The 19,080-nt window shown below is 37.3% G+C and overlaps 1 protein-coding gene across 1 annotated transcript in view; it reads left to right on the top strand.

The window, feature by feature from the left end:
• PGAP1 (post-GPI attachment to proteins inositol deacylase 1) overlaps nucleotides 1-19,080 on the top strand; it is an 88,356-nt gene that overhangs the window by 57,038 nt on the left and 12,238 nt on the right. Inside the window, exons 19-25 of the mRNA XM_066346361.1 lie at nucleotides 1,227-1,265; nucleotides 6,262-6,355; nucleotides 9,705-9,795; nucleotides 11,051-11,248; nucleotides 12,782-12,917; nucleotides 14,958-15,008; nucleotides 15,862-16,049. Of these exons, the coding sequence (XP_066202458.1) occupies nucleotides 1,227-1,265; nucleotides 6,262-6,355; nucleotides 9,705-9,795; nucleotides 11,051-11,248; nucleotides 12,782-12,917; nucleotides 14,958-15,008; nucleotides 15,862-16,049 (797 nt within the window). The remainder of the gene's footprint in view (nucleotides 1-1,226; nucleotides 1,266-6,261; nucleotides 6,356-9,704; nucleotides 9,796-11,050; nucleotides 11,249-12,781; nucleotides 12,918-14,957; nucleotides 15,009-15,861; nucleotides 16,050-19,080) is intronic.

The raw sequence follows: 19,080 nt of genomic DNA, 5'->3' as shown, positions 1-19,080 counted from the left end.
ATTGTGTTAACAACCACATAGATTTCTCTGTGCTAAGGGAAAGGAAATAGAACTCAAGAGTAACATTTTAACTTATGTTAAATCAACTAAGAGTCCCTCCCTATATTAGAACATACCAGGTTCTAAGGATTCCAGATTTAAGTAGTAAGTGGTTGAAATACACATATGTGGTGACATCACAGGTTTCTGGTTTCTGGTTTATGTAAAATATCTTGTTTCTACTCAGTTGCTTTAAACCAAGCTTAAATATTCAGATTCTTTATTAGAACTAACTTTCTTAGGGTAAACTAGAATCAAATGAATATAATTTACTAAACCAACTTTCAGTTGGACCAATATTATGAGTTACTGTAGATTTCATGGAATTTTTTTAACACTTTGATATCTTGCTTTTTAACATTGAAGGATTTTACAGGGTTTATAATGGTTTTTAACTTGTACCTTCATATTTTACAGAAATTATAAGAATTATGTTAATAATTTGGCTCCAAATAGTGCACACTCTCAAAATGTTTATGTTTTTATAAATATTTTCAAAAAGTCTTTCTTTACTAAATATAGTCATTTTATAACCTCCCTGTGAAAGATTTATTTCCTTTCACAGTTTTTTTTACTATCAAAAAGGTATATTTATGCTAGACATAATTAATGATGAATATCTGTTTAAAATATTGCTTTGGCTTAAATTTCACTAAATGTGCTGTTTGTTCCTGTTTTTATATCATGTGAAGTGTATTTTTATAAAATTTACTCAGAAGTAGTTTAGCTTAACTCTATTTAGTGCTATAAAATTGTAGATTTGAGTCTTTAAAGTACTAATTATATAATAGGTTGTTTAATTTGTGTTTAATTTTTCAGCAAACGTATAGCTTTTGAATTCAGTCATTTAATAAATTCCTTTAGTTTGTATGATCTGGTAATATGATATTTTGGTTAATGAAATGTTAAATAAGTTTGTAAAGGATTATTATGTATACACCATAGCATTCATTCATTTGTCAGAGAATTAGAATATGAGAAAATATACTGAACAGTATAATTACACTTGATACAAATACAAATTAAATGTTGCTACTTCAGAGGATTCTTTTGAGATCTTGAGTACTTTTAGGTTTATTACTATACAGAAGTTAATGATTAATTTAATAAAATGTTTGATTTAATACAATGTGAACTAGAGCAGCTTTATGGAAAATAACCTTTTCTTAATGATTGTTTTAAACTAGGTGACAATTAAGACTTCCTTTCCAGAAATACTTGGACAGGTAAGAGAGATTCCTGTTTGATTATTTATTGCCTTGTGAATAGATACCGTAAGGCAGGTGTTGCAAACTCTTTCTGTAAAGGGCCAGATAATAAATATTTTACCAGACCCCATGCGGCCTCTTACTGATGCGAGCACTACTACAGCTGCATCTGTCTTCCTCTTTCTCCATTTTTTTCTTTCTTCCACTTTAATAAAATCTAAAAGAAAAACCAAAAAACATTCTTGGCCCTGGCTAGATCGCTCAGGCAGTTAGGTCGTCATCCCAGCATGCCAAGGTAGCAGGTTCAATCCCCAGTCAGGGCACATACAAGAATCAACCAATAAATGCATAAATAAGTGGAACAACAAATTGATATTTCTATCTCTCTCTCTCTCTCAAATTAATAAATAAATTAAAAATAAATAAATAATACTTTTGGCACATAGGCCCTACTTGGCTACCCTGGCTTTAAGGAGATGCTTCCATGTTTGATACTTCCTAGAAATGAGAGCTAATTCCTGATTCTCAAATTAATATTCTTGGCAAAATGGACGTCATAGTAAGATTTCATGTTGTTCATACACTATAATTCATAGTCTAGTAAAATCTGTAAACTCTGCCATATAAATGAACATTTTCAAAGAAATTTTAATTTTGTGCACGCTCAGTTTGTAAAAGGTAAAAAATTATATTAAATAAACTAGTTTAAAAATAGTTTAAAGTATTTGGAGAGTATCTTTCTATAATTCATAGGTAAGTAGTGTTATAAAAATAACTTACCAAGCAGTATAATTGCTCTGTTATTGTTTAACATCACTATAATGTGCAGAATTGCACCAGCAGGACAGAGATAATATTGAATAGTCAGAGTAACTGTATAGTTTTAAAATTCTCTAAAATTTTTATTGTATCTTTTATTACTTTCACTTTATTTTTTGTGTTTTGCAATCTTGGCATAGCAAAATATTTTTAAGTAATTTAATTCTATCATTATAATAAAACAAATTAAAATTAAACTAGAAACTTTTATATGCATTATCTCATTTGATCCTCACAACAACTTAATGTGAACTAGATTGTATTATTAAATCTGTGAATATTAGAAAATTATACATTAAAGTGTAAAAATTTTTGTGCTACGTGAGAAAGAGAAGATTAAAAAAGTACAAATTGGAAAATAGCATCATAGAGAGTTATAATAAGTAAAATGTTAAGGGATCAATTACTAAGAAAAATTATTTTTTGGAATATAGGGGAAGAATTCATGCTATCATATTCTTAGTATGTCCTCATGGTATGAGCTGAGGATATAACATTCTCTTATATCATTCTGGTGCCTCATAATTGAAATTAGTGACAAGAAAAGCCTAGTTAGCTTGCTGCTCTGTAGTCAAGCATAAATACATGTGCATCAAAAAAGGACAGACTAATATACTTGTTAAGATATAGAAATTTTTCAAGAAAATGAGAGGATGTAGGTGTTACAGGATCAGAGATCCTATACTTTAAAAGTACAGGATACTTTAAAAACATCAAAGAATTTGTAGTAATTGAATTAAGCCCTCAAATTATTGAAAAGACATAAAATGCTTTTCCTTCATGTGTGTTTACAAATTGAGCTTGAGAACAGTACAGAATAAATTGAAGCTGTATGATATATCTTATTTGTCTTTTAAAAATAGCATATATTTTCATTGCTGTCAATTCATTCCAAGAAGACTATGAAGAGGAATAAGAATAAATTAATGGGAGAATCCTTAGTATTTCATTAGAAGATTTTCCATAAAATTAATTATTTTTTCAGAAAAAGAAAAATATATTGAAAGTTTCTTGCTCAAGAAAATTACAGAAACTATGTAGGAATAAAGTCTAGTGTTGCCAAATCTTAGATTTCAAAAGAAATTTGGATTTTTAGATAAACTTTTAAGTTTTCAATGTTGGCATCTAATTAAAAAGTGTAAAGAAATACTGTGCCAAATATGAATCCAAATGAAGCATGTCTACAATTTGAATTTGATCCATGGGGGCTGGTTTATTATTGTTGATTTAGTTATCTTACACCAACTATGTATGTGGCTTAATATAATCCTTAACACTCATAACAATGACAATCATTAAAAAGAAATTTTATGTTCAGAATACTCTGTGTGGGACCTCTTACAAGATTTCTAAAGATGGCCTGGCAAGTTGGCTCAGCATTAGAGTATTAGTCCTGCATGTGGGAGTTTTAGGTTCGATTCCTGGTCAGGGCACACAGGAGAAATGACCATCTGCTTCTCCACCCCTTCCCTCCTCTCTGTTTCTTCCTCTCTCTCTCTCTCTCTCTCTCTTTCTCTCTCTTCCCCTCCTGCAACCATGGCTTGACTGGTTTGCGCAAGTTGGTTCCTGGTGCTAAGGATGGCTCAATGGCCTAGCCTCAGACACTAAAATAGCTCAGTTGCTGAGCAACAGAGCAACAGCCAGACAGACAGAACATTGCCTGGTTAGGGGCATTGTCAGTTGGATCTGGGTCAGGGTGCATGCAGGAGTCTGTCTCTGCCTCCCTGCCTCTCACTTAATAAAAGAAAAGATTTCTAAAGACAGTGAAGGCATTAAAGGTTAATAATAACAGCTCATTCACGGGTTCATCCGGCTTGAGCATGGGATCACTGGCTTGAGCACGGGATCATAGACATGACCCCATGGTCTCTGGCTTGAGTCCAAAGGTTGCAGGCTTGAAGCCCAAGGTCACTGCCTTGTGCCCAAGGTTGCTGGCTTGAGCAAGGGATCACTCACTCTGCTGGAGCCCCCAGGTCCAGGCACATATGAGAAAGCAATCAATGAACAATTAAGGTGCCGCAACAAAGAAATTATGCTTCTCATTTCTCTCCCTTCCTGTCCCTATATGTCCCTCTCTCTGTCTCTCTATCTCTGTCACAATAAATAATAATAACAATAGCTTACTTCCTGACCTGTGGTAGTACAATGGATAGAGCACTGACCTGAAGCACCAAGGTCACTGCCTTGAGCCCAGGGTCACCAGTTTGAGTCCAGAGGTCTCTGCCCTGAGCTTGAGGTCACCTGCTTGATCCCAGGGTCACCAGCTTGGACTGGAGGTTGCCAGCTCGATTCCAAGGTCACCGGTTCAATCCTTGGTCAAGGCTAGTATGAGAAGCAGTCAATGGATGCACAGCCAAAGTGGAGCAATGTGTTGATGCTTCTCTGTCTCTCTCTCTCTCTCTCTCACTCTCTCTATCTCTCTATCTCTCTCACTCTAAAAAATCATAACAGCTCATATTTTTTAATCACCTACCTGTACCAGTTATTATTCCAAATATTTTGCATATATGAATGCCTTTAAACCTGAGACTCTCTGTGAGGTAAGTGCTATTTGTTTTCATAAATAGAGAGAAAGAGGGGTAAAGTAACTTCCCCAAGGACACAGAACTAGAGAGGCAAGGCTGGAATCTAAACCCAGGAGTCTGACTCTGACCTGCTATGCTGCTTAACTTTCCTTCTGTTCTCTCTATACTCTTACAACTAAGTGTGCTCTGTGTTTCTTAGCATGCAGTTAGCAGGCAGTGTGTACCATTTACTAACAGGTAGAAAAGTGACCTTTTTTCTTTTACTCAGTTCTTCTCTCCCTTACCTGAAGGTTTAAACTATAAATCATGAATAGGGACTATGAGTTTTTTGAGCCTTTCTAATCTCTTAAGCTGGGAATCCACGGAGGAGCTTCAAGAAAACCTTGAACCTCTTGAAATTTTCATAGAATTTTGTGTAAGCATGCATTTTCATAATTTTTATCAGATTGCCAGGGAAGTCTATATGTTTTCTAAACAGTTTTGTGGAATAGACAACATGATTTAAAGTAAATTTCCTTTTAAAACTATCATTAAAATAACACTTTTTGTATTACCGTATTTCCCCATATATAAGACGCACTATTTCCGAAAAATTTGGGGTCTAATAACTGGGTGCGTCTTATACAGTGGTTGTGGCATGTCAAATGCCATAGATGGAACTGAGGACAAGGCAATATATGAAGACAGTGATTCGTCATCAGACACAGATGAGGACAGGTAATGGATGGTAGTTTTGACAATGATGAGGCGTTGTATGAATTTTATGATGAATAAAACTTGAGTTCAATAACTTTATGTAATACATTTTTTTTCAAATTTCAGGCCCCCAAATTAAGGTGCATCTTATGAGGAAATACGGTAGATGCAGAGGTGGATTAAGGTCGGTTGAGGCCCCTTACGTTAGAAAAAAGTGTAAAGTTGGGGTTTTGCAGGGCCCTTCAGAAGTCAGGGCCCAGGGCATGAGCCCAGGTGTGCCCTCCGTTAAATCCTCCTCTGGGTTTTTTTTTTTTTTTACAGAGATTAGCTGATAAACTGATTTGAGGCACTATAACAATGATTGTGAATTTAGGCTCTGAGTTAAATCCCATTCCACAAGATTTCCAAAGACAATAACAGACATTTAAGTTTAATAATAGCAGATAATATTTTCTGGTAGCTTGTTACATTCGAGTCAGTATTCTGAATGGTTTACACAAACGAGCATGTTTTGTCCTTAAAACCACCTATAAGGTAAGTACTATTTTGTCCCCATTTTACTGATGAGGACATGGAGAGGTAACAAGTAAGTAACTTGCTTGTGTATCATGTTTTGAATTGTGCGTGTTACTCGGGCTCCCTGTGCCTGCATGTCTTCATCTGTGAAACAGGGGTAAGAACTACCTCAAAGGCTTTGGGGAGGAGAGTGTGAGATAATGCATATAAGATGCTTAATATCATGCCTGGACCATATTAAATGTTCAATAAACATGCCTTGCAAAAAAGTTGCAGATAATGTGCTATAAATTATTAACATTTATTTTAGAGTTTTGATACCCATTACTGGAAGTACCTTTGTGGCCATGTCATGAAAGATACAAAGTGAAGAGCAATACTCGTATTTCATGTGGAAATACATTTATTTTATTAACATGAATATTCAGAAGTTGTCCATTGATTTGCCTGTTTTCTAGGTAGTTAGATTTCATGGTGGAGCTCTTCCTGCTTATGTTGTATCTGGCATCCTTCTTGCTTATGGAGGACAGTTATACTCTCTTTTCTCAACAGGTAAGAATGTTATTCCTTCTTTCCTTCCCTCCTTCCCTCCCCCCATCCCTCCCTTCGTCCCTCCCTCCCTCCCTCCCTCCTTCAGGAATTCATTATTACCTTTTTATCTTTCATCTGGCTAAGGAAAACACATGTTTCTTTTTCACTTTTATTTTTATTTTTTCTATTGATTTGAGTGAGAGAAAGAAAGGAAGAGGGTGGAGAGAGAGAGAAGCAAGCATCAACTCGTTGTTTCACTTAGTTGTTCCATTTAATTGTGCACCCATTATTATTGCTTCTCGTATGTGCCCTCACGGGATCAAATCCATAACCTCAGCATGCCAGGTCAACACCCCATCTACTGAGCAACCTGGCCAGGGCCAATTTCTTGATGATTTACAACTCATCTCTCTCAAGTTTACACGGATTTGAGATCATCTAAGTTTTAAGAGATCCCCAAGAAAATTTCTTACTTGTTTCCTCCATTTTATGCCCTTGTGCCTTAAATTATCTTCCCTTTATGTGGAGGTTTATTGACAGGAATCAATACCTAACATAGTGCCAGTGGTAGTCAACCTGGTCCCTACCGCCCACTAGTAGACATTCCAGCTTTCATGGTAGGTGGTAGCGGAGCAACCAAAGTATAAATAAAACGATAGATTTAACTATAGTAAGTTGTTTTATAAAGATTTATTCTGCCAAACTTAGCGAAAATCTGACAAAAAGTACTTGTTAAGTAATTATTGTTATATGCTTTAACTTGCTGTAACTCTGCTTTATAAATTTTATAAAGTAAAGTTACTTCCCTACTTTATAAATCACCATTACTGTGGAACCGGTGAGCAGTTAGAAAATTTTACTACTAACAGAGATACAAAAGTGGGCTGTAGGTATAAAAAGGTTGACTACCCCTGATAGTGCCAAGCACATAGTAGGCATTCAGTGTAATTTTGAGGTTGTATCAACTGTATTAATTAGGCTTTGGCATACTGAATGAAATAATTGAGAGTTTAATGAAGGGACTATTTCAAAGATATGTGTAGGGTAACAAGAAGTGATAAAGTGCCAGATTAGCAGCAGAGCCGTCTGATACCGTAGGCACCAGGGCAAAGGAGAGAGCACACCTAGAGAGCTGTGGGAGGACAGCATTGCCGCAGCTGCAGCCTGGGTACGGAACTCTGAAGCCACTGTCAGCCTGGGTCTCAGCGGGGAAAAGGGCAGGGAAAGAAATACACTAACCTTATTTCCATCCGTTCTCCTATCAGCAGTGACTCTCATTCACTGAACCTAACCAGAAGCCAGTCCGTAAAAGTCAGCCTCCCTGAATTCAGAGCAGAGTGAAGAACGGATCTGGAGAGGCACATACAGAATATATAGTACATTGGACAAGCCCTCCACAGAGAACAACAGTTAGAATAGTTCCCAGGAGGCTCAGCTTTGTAAGACCCTTACAACTTGTTGTGTTGGGACAGTAATCAAGGGAGGCAAGAGATAGGAAAAGAGAATGGGGACAAAATACATAAAAGCAGTCCCAAAGTCTCCACTGTTTCCATTTTGCCAGGTCCTTCCACAGCTACGCATTCCCTTTCAATGACTTTTTACAATTTCCAATCTGCCTGTAGTGTTCATTTTAACCAGATTTCATTTACATTCCAGGAAGAAAGAAGCGACATTCAATGTGCTCTGCTCAGATCCAGTCTTTTAATTGAGAGATTATTTTGGCAATTTGACCTCATTGTACTTGAATATGAATATTTTTTTGAAAGTTTGCAAGAGATACCCCATTCTTCTTAGTTTTAAGAGACTTGAAAATTAATTATTAAATATGCAGAATTTATATCTAGGTAGTTCATAGAGACCCCAGAGATATATGATATTGGTTAATCTGGAGTATTTCAGTATGGGATTATGTTTCAAGCCAATTAAAGTAATTCTGAACCAAGGAAGTTTATCAAAGTTTATTGTGGGTCATACTCACTACAATAGAATGACTATAAACTTAAGAAAAAAAAGATAATTATGTGTTAATGAGGGTATGGAGAAATTGGAACATTCTTGTACTGCTAGTGGGAATGCAAAATGGTATAGCTGCTCTGGAAAGCAGTCTGGCAGTTCTTAAACAGCTAAACAGAGTGACCAGGACTCCGCAGTTCCACTCTTAGCTATGTACCCGAGAGATAAAAACATACACCCACACTAAACTTACACACAGATGTTCAAAGAAGCTCTGATCCTAACAGCCAAAAAAGTGGAAACAAACCAGTTGTCCATCAACTGACTAATGGATAAATGAAATGTACTGATACATGCTACAACATGGATGACTCTTGGAAACATGCTAAGGCTGGTCGGCAAACCACGGCTGGTGCGCCACATGCTCACTCAATGCCAGCATGAATCGCGCACCTCCCCCTGCGCTGCGTATCCTGCCGCGCACCCCCCAATGGACACCCCCGCGCGTACCTGCGCGCCCGCACGTGGTATTTTGTGGTAGAACCACACTCAAGGGGCCAAAGAACCACGGCTTGCTGACCACTGCCCCAGGGAAAGAAGCAGAAGGTATTTTGTGGTTGCCAACCTCTCTGGGCCTTGTTTTCCCCATCTGAAAAATGAAGGTGAAAGCTGAGGCTGTGATTACCTTGGAAAGGAGAGAGGAAAAGGGGGTGAGGGGAAAGGGGAGCCACATGCTCACTCAACTCGTGCATGAATCACACGTCTCCCATTGCCTGACCGACCGACACCCCTGCACATGGTGTTTTGTAGAAGAGCCACACTCAAGGGGCCAAAGAGCCGCATGTGGCTCACGAGCCGCTGTTTGTCAACCACTGTGCTGAGTGAAAGGAGCTAGTCACAAAGGTTAGGCCAATTCACAGAGAAAGAAATCTAGATTAGTGGTTGTCTAGGAATGGGGAGGCATTGGAGGTGACAAGGGGAACAGAGTTTCTTTTGGGAGTAAGGCAAATGGTCTAAGACTAAATGATGTGGGAGATGTGTGAATATACAAACCTGAATGTCATATACTTTAATTGGATGAATTGTGTGGTATTAGAATTATATCTAGTAAAGTTGCTTTTTGAAAAATCACTTCTGGAGCTTTGTGAAAGTACAGTTGGTGAAATTCTAGTGTTGGCTTCCAGAACTTGTTTCAGAGGTGACTGAATGTATATATATACTCTTGTATGAGAGCCATTGAATTACAGGAATTTCTAATCTTTTGAAGAAGGTCTCGTGATAGTAATGAAGACTAAGAAGATAGTAATGCCTTCTCTGACATGAAATATGTTGTTCTTACAGACAATGCAGAATATAATATGTCTCATTCTTAATTACTGTAAAATCTTTGCTATATACCATTTTTTTAAATCAACAGGTCATTGCTTAGAATATGCTACTATGTTGGACAAAGAAGCCAAACCATACAAAGTTGACCCTTTTGTAATTATGGTTAAGTTTCTGTTGGGGTAAGTCTTATTATCTGTGATGATAATTTTAATTTTGTATTGTGTATAAAACACTGTGTTTTCTTCCATAATGGAATATAAGTTTTTATACAAATATGGCAATTGACTTGTTTTATTAAATGGAATTTTTCTTAGACAAGGGCTTGATAAGTATATATTTATCAACATTTACTTTAATGGTATAATCATTTCAAAAGTAATTGTTGAACATAAATATATATAAATATATATTTAAATATATATATAAATTTAAATATATATATATATATATAGGCCCTGGCCGGTTGGCTCAGCGGTAGAGCGTTGGCCTGGCATGCGGGGGACCCGGGTTCAATTCCCGGCCAGGGCACATAGGAGGAGCGCCCATTTGCTTCTCCACCCCCCCCTCCTTCCTCTCTGTCTCTCTCTTCCCCTCCCGCAGCCAAGGCTCCATTGGAGCAAAGATGGCCCAGGCGCTGGGGATGGCTCCTTGGCCTCTGCCCCAGGCGCTAGAGTGGCTCTGATCGCAGCAGAGCGACGCCCTGGAGGGGCAGAGCATCGCCCCCTGGTGGGCAGAGCGTTGTCCCTGGTGGGCGTGCCGGGTGGATCCCGGTCGGGCGCATGCGGGAGTCTGTCTGTCTCTCCCCATTTCCAGCTTCAGAAAAATACCAAAAAAAAAAAAAAAAAAAAATATATATATATATATATATATATATATATATATAAATCTACACTTAGACTATAAGTTACCAGGACTTTAACATTTCCAAAGGGTTATATGTAGTCCATGATCTTTGAATATATGAGGTAATGAATTCAGCCGTTCTAGAATATTGATGAGACAGCTCACCGGATTACTTTTTCTTGTTTCTCATACAAAGTGTATTTTAGATCTCTCTACCCTACTTAACATTCCTGTATTAATTTATACAAATTTGGATTTTGCTTAAGAACCATTGCTTAGATCTTTTTCCTTCTGGCATTAGAAGTAGCTATTGACTTTATAACTTAAAAAATATATAAAGGACCACTCATTACTTCATTATGAGTTACAATAGAGAGCAGTAAAGCTGCACTGAATGTCAGGGCTCAGGTCCTTGAGCATGAGTAGAACCTGAAACATAAATGACTTGAAATTTGTTCTTTAGTATACTTGCAAATTAAGCATCCTAGTACTTTGGGGACTCTAGTGACTGATCATACAGCTCAAATATTAATTCCTTGAATGTCAGTTGTTGATTTTTTGCTTTTATTGTGTATTTCCTTTTATCTACAGATACAAGTGGTTTAAAGAAATATGGGATGTTTTATTATTACCAGAATTAGATGTCATCGTGTTAACTAGTCAGAGTATGTGTTTCCCCCTTGTGTCCTTGATTCTCTTTCTGTTTGGAACCTGTATGGCCTACTGGGGTGGCTGCCTCTCTTCTGCCTCTGTGAGACTCCTTTCTTCACTGTGGCTAGCTCTGAAAAGGTAAAGAATGAATGAGTAAAAGCTTTCTCATTGCTCTTAATTAAGAAAAAATTATATTCTGATGAGGAACCTTAACATTAATTTGTTTTCACTAGACTATAATTTCTAAGGAAAGATATATAACTAGCAAAATATGGATTAGTATTGAAAGTTATGTCATTGTCATTATTGCAAGTTAAATGCTACATCTGATTTTGAACTTAACTGCTTGAGTTAATAAAAAAAACAGAGTATACAAATATTTTTAAATTTCCACCATTATAAATCTAAGTAGGAAATGTTTCTCTGGCAGTACTTTTATATGCTAACTTTCCATCAAACCTGAGGGCAAGAGATTCCAACCAAGATATTTAGGGTACCCTGGCCAGTCAGCTCAGTGGAGTCGGCTGGCGTTTGGATGTCCCAGGTTTGATTCCCAGTCAGGGCAAACAGAAGCACCCATCTGCTTCTCCACCCCTCCCTCTCTCACTTCTCTCTCTCCCTCTCTCACTGTCTCTTGCTTTCTCTCTTGCTCTCTCTCTCCCCTTCCTGCAACCATAGCTTGATTGGAGTGAGTTGGCCCCAGGCACTGAGGATGGCTCCATGGCCTTGGCTTCAGGCACTTGGAAGAACTTGGTTGCTAAGCAACAGAGCAGTGCCTCAGATGGGCAGAGCATTGCCCCCTAGTTGGCTTGCCGGGTGGATCCCGGTTGGGGCGCCTGCAAGAGTCTGTCTCTGCCTCCCCTCCTCTCAATGAAAAAGAAAAGAAAAAAATATATATATATATAAACATATATATATATATATATAAATATATTTAGGATAAGATTAGATGGAATGTATAAGAGCTCCAAAAACATCACCTATGGTTTTATTATATTCTGGTAAGCCACTGATCTAGTTTCCTTGGCCAATCCTCTCCAGACATGTGATTTACTGTCCCAGAGGGGATTATGGTATGATGCTGCATCTTCTACCCTCTGAGCTGCTTCTGACACCATCACATGTGTGAGTGATCCTGAGGCTTTAAGAAACAGAAAACTGTTTCTCTAGCTATCAAGATCAGAAATGTACGGCACAAGGCCTATAATTAATGATTATTTTTAGCAACATTTTTTTTCTTAGTACAAATGTAGCCATAGTGTATCTAATTGGAAGAGGAGCTATCACAGAATATTACAGAACTTACAATGAAATATATCACCCTTGCCTTTATTAAAAAATATCGGCCTGACCTGTGGTGGTGCAGTGGATAAAGCGTCAACCTGGAAACGCTGAGGTTGCCAGTTCAAAACCCCAGGCTTGCCTGGTCAAGGCACATATGGAAGTTGATGTTTCCTGTTCCTCCCCCCTTCTCTCTCTCTCTCTTCCTCTCTCCTCTCTCTCTAAAAATCAATTTAGAAAAAAAAAAACCTAAAAAAATATCTTACTGTTAACTTATAGCACTTGCATATTATTAAGCAGGAAAGTCTGGCAGAGTACTGTACTGTTTTCTTCCTGTATGTAACTGTACGAATAACTGCTGTATTAAGAGCTTTATTCTTGTTTTTCCAGGCCCTCTGAACTTCCTAAAGATATCAAAGTGATATCACCAGACTGGCCCATTTTGACCATTGTTTTGATTATAGTTAGTTGGGCAACTTGTGGAGCATTTGCCATACTTCTTACTTATCTTTACTATGTGTTTAAGGTATGTTCAATCAATAAAGTCAGAATGGCTTGGCTTTGTATCAGGCAGACATAGTATTTCTTGTAGATGTTAACAAAAATTTTAATTACCACTGCAGTAATTTTATGTTATATAACAGATTTAAGTGTAAAGGTGTTTTTTTTAAACATCTTAGTCATTTAGAATATATAGTTAAAAGATTGAGCAAAAAAGGACAAAAAAAGAGAGAGAGAGAAAAGTCATGGATGCAGACAATAGTGTGGTGATTTCTGGGGACTGGGGAGAGAGTCTGGGGGGATAAATGGTGACAGAGACTTGACTTGGAAAGGGATGTTAAATACACAATACAGCGGACAGAGATGTATTGTAGAATTGTGCACCTGAAACCTGTATAACTTTGTTAACCAGTGTCATCCCAATAAAGTCAATTAAAAAAGGGAGGGGCAACCATATTTGATAAACACCATCCATTAGATTAGATCAACAGTCTCTGAATATTGCCTTTCTTGTAGAAACAGTATCTTTCCTGCCTTCACAGAACATGTGGTCAAGAGGAAATTGAATAAAGCCCTTTAATCAGAAAAATACATACATACATACATACATGCACAAATTATATAGTTAATTGTAAAATTGAAACTATTAATCTGAGTTGAGATAGTCTGTTAAAAAAACAAAGGGAGGGAAAAAGATATGTTTCATATTATGTCTTGCTCTTCCAAATAATGTTAACTTTAAAAAAAAAAACATTTACTAGAGCAATTTTTATTCACACCTCCCTTGGAACAGGGGTTATAGACAAACCAAAAAGTTATGTTAGTCAGTAGGATCAAGTGTTGCATATGTTACTGAAGAATCAGAAGGCAAGGATAAAAACAATGAGGTTGGTAATTTTACCGGGGAAGTAAAAACATTTGCGAGAGGGCTGATAGCTTTGTGGGAAATATAGGTCAGACACTTCACACTCTCCATGTTAGTCTTAATGTAGAGACAGTTGATGGATAATATTTTTTTAAACAAAAATATATTTTTTTTAATTTTTTTTTTTGTATTTTTCTGAAGCTGGAAACGGGGAGAGACAGTCAGACAGACTCCCACATGCGCCCGACCGGGATCCACCCAGCACGCCCACCAGGGTGCGACGCTCTGCCCACCAGGGGGCGATGCTTTGCCCCTCCGGGGCATAGCTCTGTTGCAACCAGAGCCACTCCAGTGCCTGGGGCAGAGGCCAAGGAGCCATCCCCAGTGCCCGGGCCATCTTTGCTCCAATGGAGCCTCGGCTGTGGGAGGGGAAGAGAGAGACAGAGAGGAAGGAAAGGGGGAAGGGTGGAGAAGCAGATGGGCGCTTCTCCTGTGTGCCCTGGCTGGGAATCGAACCCGGGACTTCTGCACGCCAGGCTGATGCTCTACCACTGAACCAACCGGCCAGGGCACAAAAATATATTTGCATCTGCTTTTAACACATACATATACAGTATAGATTATTTTCATCAGGAAGAAAGCTATTTAGAGCTACTTTGATTTATAAATAAAATATTTTGAGTTCTTAATTATTTATTTCAGACTAACCCAATAAGCAAAACTTTCTCAAATACTTAAGCAAATCTAGTAAGTTAAACTTACAGACTTTCTCAGATTCTTATAAACATTTCTCCAATGTATATAATTGAGTTTAGATTTTCAAAGATTTAGAATATATAAAACAAAGTTATTTTTTACACTAGACTGAATAGAATCAAATTTTTTGCTCACAGACACTTAAAGTTGCTATAGCAAGGTGTTGTTCAAACAGAGGCTCCAGAATGGAAAAGGTGTAGCAGTGTATCCTCGCCCTAATTACTCTGGAAGTTCATATTCTTTTCCTTCTGTTTTTTAACCCAGGATAGTAAGCATGTGTAGTTATTATTTATCTTTGTGAAAAGAATATTTTTAAATGTTCAAATTAACCTTTAGTTGTCTAGTTTTTAAAAAATTTTAGATTACAATGCTTCTCAATTTAATATAAATGGTTTCTTTGTTTTAAAATAAAAGTAAAATTAAAAGGTCATTTCTTTTTCCTAGGTTGTTCATCTGCAAGCCAGTCTAACAAATTCTAAAAATAGCCAAACTGTGGTAAGTTTTATTTTCAGAACTCTGCATCATTTTAACATGAAAGAACATGGGAAAGTTTTTAAGTTCTTTTTAAATATTGAGATTTTACAGTGTTTAAAAAGTATTATGGGCCTGACCTGTGGTGGTGCAGTGGATAAAGCGTCGACCTGGAAATGCTGAGGTCCCCGGTTCAAAACCCTGGGCTTGCTTGGTCAAGGCACATATGGGAGTTGATGCTTCCAGCTCCTCCCCCTCTTCTCTCTCTGTCTCTCCTCTCTCTCTCTCTCTCTGTCTCTCCCTCTCCTCTCTAAAATGAATAAATAAAAATAAAAAAAATAAAAAGTATTATGAATTTAAATAATTTTAAGAAAAGTGAAAATAATGAATATTCAATAGGCTATCCAAGAGTAATTTGATCTTTGTCGGTATTTATCATTTTTGTTATTACCAACTATATTTTAAATTTTATTTTGATGCCCTGACCAAGTAGCTCAGTTGGTTAGGGCATTGTCCCACTACACCAAGGTTAGGGTTCAATCCCCTGTCAGGACACATAACATATAAAAACTAACCAATGAATGGATAGATAAGTGGAAAAACAAATCAATGTCTTTCTCTTCTTTTCCCTCTAAAATCAATAAAATGAATCAGTTGTGTATTTTGAGTACTTAGAGGATATATTCCTGCAGTGACAATAGCAAGTCAAAGGTGTAAAAGTTTTATAATTGATGAGCACTGTAAAACAAGGTAATATCAGTATTTTTTATCAGTTTCTAATGGAAAGATGTGTTTACTTAGCTATTAATTGAATATGATCCTAAATAAACTTAAATTTTACTTAATGTCTTGATATGCTTACATTATTGCTTTATAGAATCCGAAACACTCTAGAAGAAGTGAAAAAAAATCCAATCACCATAAAGACTCTGCAGCACACCACCTTCGTTTGTCTGCCAGTGACGCGGAAGATAGCCTTCGCATGCACGACACTGTGATTAACTTGTTAACGTGGACTGTGCTTCTCAGCATGCCATCTTTAATTTACTGGTTAAAGAATCTGAGGTGTGTTTTATTTATACAGTTATAATTTATGTGGTTCAAACAAATATTTTTAAGGAGAAGCTTGCTAGATTCCTAATCCATAAATTTCCTCAAGAACAAGACGCTGTATATCCCCTGAAATTTATTTTCAGTACATTCACATTTTCTTCCTTACCATGAGAATATAAACTTTTAAGAAAATTAACTTCCCCTAAATATGCCCCCTAAAAGAGGGCTGTCACCTTTAACCTTCTTTGATCTACAGATGTGAAAATGTGCTTTATTTTGTTGATTTTCAGGTTTGCATAATGCTAGTGCTTTATGTTTTTTTGTTTTGTTTTGTTTTTTTTCTTTTTTTTTTTTTGTATTTTTCTGAAGCTGGAAACGGGGAGAGACAGTCAGACAGACTCCCGCATGCGCCCGACCGGGATCCACCCGGCACACCCACCAGGGGCGACGCTCTGCCCACCAGGGGGTGATGCTCTGCCCCTCCGGGGCGTCGCTCTGCCGCGACCAGAGCCACTCTAGCGCCTGGGGTAGAGGCCAAGGAGCTATCCCCAGCGCCCGGGCCATCCTTGCTCCAATGGAGCCCTGGTTGCGGGAGGGGAAGAGAGAGACAGAGAGGAAGGAGGGGGGGGTGGAGAAGCAAATGGGCGCCTCCCCTATGTGCCCTGGCTGGGAATCAAACCCGGGTCCCCCGCACGCCAGGCCAACGCTCCACCACTGAGCCAACCGGCCAGGGCCTGTTTTTTTTAATCCATGACCAGTTTTATGTTTTCTTAAATTTGAGAGGAAGAAAAATGCTTCCATTTAAAAAATATTAGAAGTAATGAAAGAAGTGTGTACTTTTCTAATATGTCCCATATATATAACTAAAATAAGTGACCAGCCATCTTACTACTGAAGGCCATCATTTGTTTTGCTACCTGATAAGTATCCTAGTTCCAATAAGAGTCTGAAATACCCTCCAATATATTTCTAGACTAATTAGTAGTTGATAAATTGTTTCAAAAAAATAGGCTACCTATCAACTAATAATTGAACCTCTACTCAATATAGTTTTCAGGAATTATTTAAAGCTTTTAGATTATCTCACTACTGGAAGTGGGTTTTTTTTTAATTGGCAAAAACAAAATAAGTGTGATAACTTAAATCAGAGGTTACCAAATGTTAGTATCCTTCGTCTTTCATTTTGATCAAGACCCAGATTTTTGTTCATAGAGTTAGGGAGAAAACTATTTAAGGGGCACAAGTTTATGATTCTGAAAGGCTATAGACGTTTCACTGTAAAAATTTTGAGAGAATTTGAATTTTAAGAAGATAAGGAACAATTACTTTATATAAACATTTTTTTATTTTTTAAATAGAGCAACCTTAATATATTTTAAATAATTTGTTTTATAAAATTTATATATGAGCTTTTAGGCATATACTTATAAAAAAGAAGTACTTTTGAAATAAAGGACATCACAAAAAATTTAGGCGTTAGAGCAGAGCTTCCTAATACACAGACAAAATGGGCCGACAAAGGTATATGACCCAAGTGAATCAACAAGAGAAATTTCCAGAAAAAGAATTCAGTGAAATGGAAGCAACCAAACTACAAGACACAGAGTTTAAAATAATGATTATTAGGAAGCTCAAGCATCTTAGAATAAAAATGAATGATCACAATCAGAACTTAAAGAGATAATAAGCATTTTAAACGGACATTGAAATGATAAAAAGAGGCCCTGGCTAGTTGGCTCAAAAGATAGAGTGTTGGCCCAGCATGTGGACTACCCAGGTTCAATGCCCAGTCAGGGCACACAAGAGAAGTGACTATCTGCTACTCTCCCCCTCCCTGTTTCCCTTCTCTTCATCTTCTCCTCCTGCAGCCAGTGACTCAGTTGGTTTGAGCATTGGTCCCAGGTGCTGAGGATAGCTCAGATGGTCTGAGCGTCAGCATCAGGTACTAAAAATAGCTCAAAGTTGAGCATCTTCCCCAGACAGGAGTTGCCAGGTGGATCCCTGTTGGGATACATGCAAGAGACTGTCTCACTATCTTCCCTCCTCTCATTAAAAAAAAAAAAAAAAAAAAAAGAAGTAGTCAGAAATGGTGAATACAACATCTAAAATGAAGACTGCACTAGAAGGAATCAACAGCAAGTTGGATGAAGCAAAGATTTGAGTCAGTGATTTAAAGCACAAGATAAAGGTAAGCACAGAAACAGAGCAGCAAAAAGAAAAGAGAGAAGCTCAAGAAGGCTGAGGAAACGCTTAAGAGACCTCTGTGCCAACATCAAGTGAAACAACACCTGCATCATAGGGGTTCCTGAAGAAGTAGAGAACGAACAAAGAATAAACTTGTTTGAAGTCATCATAGTTGTAAACTTCCCTAACCTGATGAAGGAAAAAGATCACACAAGTTAAAGAAGCACAGTTCCTTTAAGATGAATCCAAAAAGGCCTACACCAAGGCACATTATAATTAAAGAGTAAAAGGTAAGAGACAAAGAATACTAAAAGCTACAAGAGAAAAACAATTACCTACGAAGGAGCCCCCATAAGGCTGACATCTGATTTCTCAATGGAAACACTTAAGGCCAGAAGGGACTGGCAAGAAATAAATACTCAAAGTGATGCAAAACAAGAACCTCCAACCAAGATTACTCTATCCAGCAAAGCTATCTCATTCAAAATTGAAGGAAAAATAAAGAGCTTCCCAGACACACACACACACACACACACACACAAGAGGTGAGGGAGGGCTAAAGGAGTTCATTACCACCAAACCAGTATTGCAAGAAATGTTAAAGGGCCTGTTCTAAGAAGAGGAAAGGAACAAAGAAATTGAAAGAAAGAGGATTATAAGTTTAAAGAGTAAAACTGCAATAAATAAGTACATAACACAAATAACCTTAAATGGAAATGGATTAAATTCTCCAATCAGAAGACACAGGGTAGCTGAATAAATAAGAAAACATGACCCATACATATGCTGTATACAAGAGACCCACCTGAGAACAAAAGATACACATAGACTGAAAGTGAAGAGATGGAAAAAAATACAT

The sequence above is a fragment of the Saccopteryx leptura genome, chromosome 7 (genome assembly GCF_036850995.1).
Source record: "Saccopteryx leptura isolate mSacLep1 chromosome 7, mSacLep1_pri_phased_curated, whole genome shotgun sequence".
Taxonomy (NCBI): domain Eukaryota; kingdom Metazoa; phylum Chordata; class Mammalia; order Chiroptera; family Emballonuridae; genus Saccopteryx; species Saccopteryx leptura.
This window is presented reverse-complemented; position numbering and strand designations above follow the sequence as displayed.